Source organism: Limulus polyphemus, unplaced genomic scaffold (assembly GCF_000517525.1).
Source record: "Limulus polyphemus unplaced genomic scaffold, Limulus_polyphemus-2.1.2 Scaffold3336, whole genome shotgun sequence".
Lineage (NCBI taxonomy): Eukaryota > Metazoa > Arthropoda > Merostomata > Xiphosura > Limulidae > Limulus > Limulus polyphemus.
The window spans coordinates 20858-27495 of NW_013668946.1; the positions used below are offsets into that span (position 1 = coordinate 20858).

Below are 6638 nucleotides of genomic sequence, written 5' to 3' on the forward strand. Positions count from 1 at the left end.
CATTCTAGAAAGAAAAATGGGGTAACTTAGGTTTATTTCTATCTTTATTTCTTTCTTTTAGGAGGTTTTAGGGACTACACAAAGAAAATTTGAGAATATTGAGATGAGGAAAAGTATTTTTAGTTTTAGTATATGGAATATTCAAAACAAATACTCAATATATTAATAGAGAAATCTTTATTTTATTTTATCAAAAATACTTTGCTAAAAAATATGAATTTTTGTATGTGAAAGACTGCCAAGTTTTGTGAAGATATACATACTATATTGAAAGTTAGAAGTATTAAGTTTATAAAAACTTGAATCAGGTACAAAGATGTCATGTAGTCAGTTGAGAGAGTTAATGTTGGGGTCAAAATCATTTTCTACAAGTTCTCTTTGTTTTCTTCTTATTTCCTTTTTTGTCTTCCTACCGTTTATTTTCATTCTCTGAGTGTGGTTGCTTCATTTTTTCTAATATGTTTAAAACATCTGTGAAGGACCCTGTGTAATGTTCTCAATAGATGCATGTTGTCACTTATGGGGCTTTGACACCTCAACAGAAAGTTGGTTCCTGGTCCAAGACTACAGAGCTAAGAGCTACTTCAGGTGACCTGTCATTCAACCTTGTACTACCCCAGGTATTGTGAGCTGCTGCTAATGTCATAGGCAGCCTAAAAATTACTTCTCCTTGTAGGTCCTGGTCTTTATCTGTGGATTCCCATTATCTCGCCTTTCAAGGAGATATCTGACTTGTGGAAATCACCTACTGGTGGCATATTCAGCACCAATCCATTGCTTACTGACAGTTTTGACCAGATCTGGGATGCAGTGCTTTGAATGGCAATGATCTTGGAATTTGTTAGGGATCTCACAGATTCTCAAACTTGCTAGACACCAGACCATTCCAGTGGACCCAGTTGTCCAAACGTTCCTTCTACTGAGATTGATCTTCAGGAGCACTGGCTGCTCAAGTGTTTGGGTGCACCAGGCTTGAGCAACACCCCCTGAGTTGGCAATTGCAGTCTTACAGATGTCATGGGCCTTTGAAACATCCACAAAAGTTCTATGTCCAGGAGAAGACTTCTCCTAAACCCAACATCTCTCCATTGCAACCATTATTCTCCTCTTGTAAACTCTCTGCTTCAGTTGAGTAGTTCTGTGACCAGAAAATGCTATTATTTTTTGAAGGCATTCCGTGAAACTCTTTTAAACTTGAAAAGCCAAGTAAGGCCTGTAACCATTGTTCTTGACACTGCATGAACTCCTAATAGCATGACACTAAAATTTCTCTTTTTTCTGTGTGCATTTGATATTTTCTGATAAAGCTGATTTTCCTACAAATATCAGAAAGGTTAACTTGTAATAATAGCATATTCTCTCTGGAACCAAAGGGAGTGTTCTATAATAGTTAACTTCGTCTTCCTAGTATGTAAAATGAAGAAACTGAAAACAGTTGGCAAAAGTAGAAAACAACAACTGTCGTTCAACATACACAAAGAAAATGGTGCATGTGCTTGTGCACACAAAATACAGCCACTTCAACTAGGTTGTGTTTAGCTCCAGCTTTCTCTCCCTCAGGATTAATCTTCTTAATATTACACACTATGATACTGGCAGTCTTCTAGTAAAATTGAATAAAGAAATTCAACAAGTAAACTCACTTTCTTTGTTCAGTCAACAATGTCACTTTGTCTCCTGTTATTTCACAGCATTGACGGGATGTAACATTCAGTCAGTATCATAAGTTGCCAGCAAAGGGCATTAAAGTATCCATCCTTTTAATCCAGTGCTGCACATATTACTAAAATGTCCCTGTGAGCAGGAGAGTTGTCACCTACTATAGAGAACAAAGTGAAGCAACTACAACAAAATAATCTTAATGACTCTCTGGACCAGGTGTTGCTGCTATTACAGAATGGAAACTAAATAAGTGAAAATAAATTTCAATTTCTATATCACTAAATAAAGTGGAAAACACAAGATATGCCTGCATATTGCAGCTCTTCTCTATTGAAGTGCAGTTAGGAAGGTGTTTTATTATAATGTGAAAGTACAAGAAAATGATGTTTTTTGCATCAAAGAATATAAATAAGATGCTTTTAAGAGTGGTGTGAGGTAAATGCTATATGCATGATTGAAGTGACTCAACATTTCATAAATACAACAAATTATGTGGTGAACAAATGAATATCATTGTTTTGGCTTAACGAATTGTTGTAATGAAAGATTAGAACAGATGTTGATTTTAGTTACAAAATGAATCTGTTTAATGTAGAGAAAAATAAAATTAAGTTTTTTGACTCACTTTTGTACTGTATGCAAAGATAATTATAATATACATAATTATTTTGTAGCAGAAAATGATAAATTTCTGTATTATGACTTGTGATAATAATTATCTTAAATACTAATGTATATATATTTCCCATTGCTAGTTGAACCCCACCCAGCTAAAGCATCCCTGATATTGAGAAAATAAGTTCACAAGAATGTTTCCAATTTAATCTACATTTTTAAATCAAAAAGTGATTAAACATTGTATTCCTATGTATACTAATATAACTTATGTTTTAAAAATTGTATAAAGAGTTTTGTCGAGCTATAGAAAAGACTACGAATACACCAATCAAGAAATGGCTTTATTAAAATTTGGGTATGTCTTAGTATTGAATTAGGCTAAGCATGCCTTTTCAAATTGAAGCAACATTTTTATTTTGAACAACATAAGTAATAGTGTTAGATACTAAAATTACATTAATGTCTTTTCATCTTTAAGAAAATATACAGATAAAGCATTATTTTTTAATGTATTATTTCATTCATTGATAGGGTAGCTTTGCTGAGAACTTGGCCTTCCTATTGCAGGCTTTAAAATGTGGTAAGTGAGAAAATCTTGTATAATAATAAATTGTTTTTGTAGGCATTTAAGAAAATGTTTTCATAAATGATCATATACTTGTTTATTATTTGTAGATGAAAGATTGCATGGAAGGTTTTAAGTTCTAAATCACTCTTAAGGGTGAGGATTGGCTCAGTGGCAAATCTCTGAATTTGTTATCTGGAGAGCCAGGTTTGAATACTTCCCATACCATAAAATATTTCACACACTTTTAGCTGTGGGTGAATTATTAGAGTGAATATTAATTCCTTAGCATAGGTGGTTTATTTCTGCTTATTGATTTCCTTCCCTCTGGTCAATAGTTCAAAATTATGGATAGAGGCAAATAGTCTTAGGAGCTTTACCATAAAAACACCCTGAATTAACTTTGCACAAAGAATTCAGGAATTCAACTCGGAATTGAATATACTTTTTTTTCCCAATTCCTAACAGTTGTTTGCTGTTTATGAATGAAAACAGCAATATCAAGTACAAATAATTACTTCTATTCACATTTCGCTGCAGTTTTATTTACATGATACAGGAGTAGAAAAAACTAGTGAGTTTAAACAATAAGTTTTATTCATTTATCTGTACACAGTTTTCTAGATTATTTTTAAATTATCGTTTTAAGGAAAAAATGGTTCATAGAGTGTTTAATATATAAGCAAACTTTATTTTCATTTTAAAGGAATAAGCTGAATAACCATATTCTAATTATCTGTGTATTATGAAGTTCTTTATGTTTTGAATTTTCTATATAAAAGTGCTTGTTTTAGTTACTTAAAAGATTTCTAAAATTTATGGCACTTAATGCAATAAATAATATACTATTATTTTAGTCACTGTCATTGAACTGGTGAATTGTGTTGTGTTCTTTTGACTTATGATTGTTAAGTACTTGTTTTAAGAAAAAGGAAGTATTTTATGTTTAACAGTGCTTACAAAGTAATATATATATAGACAAATTTGACAATTATCTTGCTTTTTGAAATTTTACTAACATGTTTGAATTTAACAAGTATAATATAAATATAGCTTGCCTATAGAAATAGTAAACAATTAAAAGTTTAAAGATGCAACTGACAGTCATTGCAGGTGCTATAGCATATACACAAGAGCTCTATTTGTGGCATCTCCTACAGCACGACTTATATTATGGCAAAAATAGTATCTAGGATCAGGACATTCCATAAACAGACAGGGTTTCAACACGTGGCAAGACAACCTGTCTGCATTTCTTGCAATTTTGTTATCAGTAAAACAAAGTCTATCCAGGTGTTGAACTCCTGCCATACAAGTAATGGTAAAAGTGTTTTATGAAGTCTACATCTGCTAGTACTTTTCATTGTATGCATGTTCCACTAATTTGCATACACTAATTTGTTGTTGTAGCATAAGATAACATGACTTGGAGCATCTTAAGAGATACATATGGATCAAGGAGCTAATTTCAACACTAATTATTTCTCTGAGTTGTGTAAAGCGTTAGGTGTGGTGAAGACATGCACTTTACTGTATAATGTCCAGTTTATTAATTTAGCAGAATGGATGATACAATCTACCAAATGCATGCTTGCCAAGTTTGATAATCCAAACTGTACTGACTCAGATGAGCACTCACAATACATTATGAATACATACAGAGCAACTGAACAAAGGTCTACAGGTTGTTTGCTGGATATGCTCATGGTGGGAAATCCTTCTTCCTGTTGACATGATGTATGGTCCTTTTCCTAGACCAGAACCCTCACAGTGCTCACAGGAATATGTGGAGTGATTAAGATCTGCATTAGTTGATGTGCATGAGATTTTTATCAACAACAAGGAAGACTACCAAATGCCAGAAGAGCTACAAGAATGGATGTAGCAGTATGTATATTGAGTCTGGTTATGGTACATTCAAAAAGGATGGAAACAGCTTGGATCCATCAGGAAAGATCCATACCTTGTATTCTGGCAGAATGGTCCATTTATGTACAGGTTACAGTGGATGCTAGATGAGTAGAAATACATGAATCGTGCTAATAAGTTGTGTCCATACATCACAGAATTTCTTGTGTACCAGTTCAACCAGGAGTCTGAGATTTAGACCAATGAGTCAGTGGAGGACAGAATTGAAAGTAATTACCTGACTCTTCTTGATGAATCAAATGAGGAAATGCTGGAGTTAAAGATGAAAGACAACTCTGAAAGTTGGCTAAGCCACTCCACTGGTTTCCGAATTAATGTGGGTGAGACTGGTATTGATTTATCAAGTTTGAACATTCACTGATTGTTGGAATACTGGTTGAAAGGAAGTGGTAATCTATGATTTCCAAGCTGTCAACTGATGTTCACAGCACAATCTATTCACTACATGATTATTACATAGTTAAGAACATTTTGTTGGTCCTAAGATTAATGTGGTCAAAAGAGCTTTGAACTGTCAAGCAGAGTTTCATTAAAGGAGATATTTGCCGAATATCAGATTATAAGTGCTTGATTATCAAGAAGCTGGATAGAATGAATGAGTGGATGTAATACTTAGTGCATCAAAAGTTTGCACATCTGAAGATTATGGCTGGAAGTATGCGACCCGTACTTCATAAGCTGTGACAAACATGTGGTTATAAACTCAGTGTTTTCCAAGCTACCAAGCAAATCATTTGACATGAAATATTGCAAGATATTTTGAGAGAATTATTCATCAGATCTATTGGGCTTGCCACCTGATCCTTGCCAGATTCTCTTCCATACATGTGAACAGTGTATGATGATTCTACATGCTGCCACTGTTGTTGACTCCAGTGAAACAGTGACAGCACTTGATTAATTGAACCCACTCTTGACATGGTTTTATAGAAAGTGCTACATGTCTAAACATTGTAGTAGACTGATGTGTCCAGATATTTGATACGAACATTATATATTAGAAGTAGAACAGGTTCTCACATGACACCTGCAGCCTCTGGTGGTGAGAATACCAAGCCTGATGATCCCACCATCATCACTACCTCCACCATAGCAATGCAAGTACAATAAAGTAAGAAAGAATAACCCACATCTCACTCTCCTAATTTCTACTTCTTTTGATTTTTTTATTTTTGAATTTCTTTATGTGAGACTGGTGAACGGAGGTTAAGACTGACAGATGGCGTATCCCCACTGCAATGTGGGTCCTACTTCCACAGTCACATTCAAAACCCAGAGCAAATATTATATCACACATCATAGCCTGTACCCTGGTTATCCTCTTGATGTGTACAGCGTCTTTTATTTGATTTTTATTTGGGCATGTTTTTGTTCATTTGGACGTCATTTATCACAGGTTTGGATTTGCTGTTTTAATGCAGTTCTTCCTTTTGATTTTCCATTGCTTGTTGCTGACTGTCGCACTTTTCCATTACATTGTTCAATCTTTATGCAATTAAGTATCATTGCCTTAACTAATAGACAAATTGTTTCAACTATAATTTAGCCTAGCGAGCTGATCATAATAATTATATTGCTGCTAATGTTATAAAATGTAAAAGCAAACGATGTCTCACATGTTCATCCTATTACTCATACAAATTTATTCTGCAAAATAATCCTTTTACTTCTGTTAAGATAACTATATTAGAAATTGTTAATGAAGAAACCAATAGACTTCAACAAGAAAACTTCTATGTTTTGAAATTATATTCTTATGGATTAAACCAAGACTTTATTAACTCTACTGCTTTGAATATGAGTAATGATTACTGTATCACTAATTTTTTCTTTATAGATGGCTTTTTTTTCATTAAAGAAAATT

The 6638-nt window shown here is 33.5% G+C and overlaps 1 protein-coding gene across 1 annotated transcript in view; it reads left to right on the forward strand.

Annotated features, from left to right (window-relative positions):
• The window catches only part of LOC106469173 (origin recognition complex subunit 4-like), a 99354-nt gene that overhangs the window by 19777 nt on the left and 72939 nt on the right, over positions 1-6638 (forward strand). Inside the window, exon 3 of the mRNA XM_013929637.2 lies at positions 2812-2860. Within this exon, the coding sequence (XP_013785091.1) occupies positions 2812-2860 (49 nt within the window). The remainder of the gene's footprint in view (positions 1-2811; positions 2861-6638) is intronic.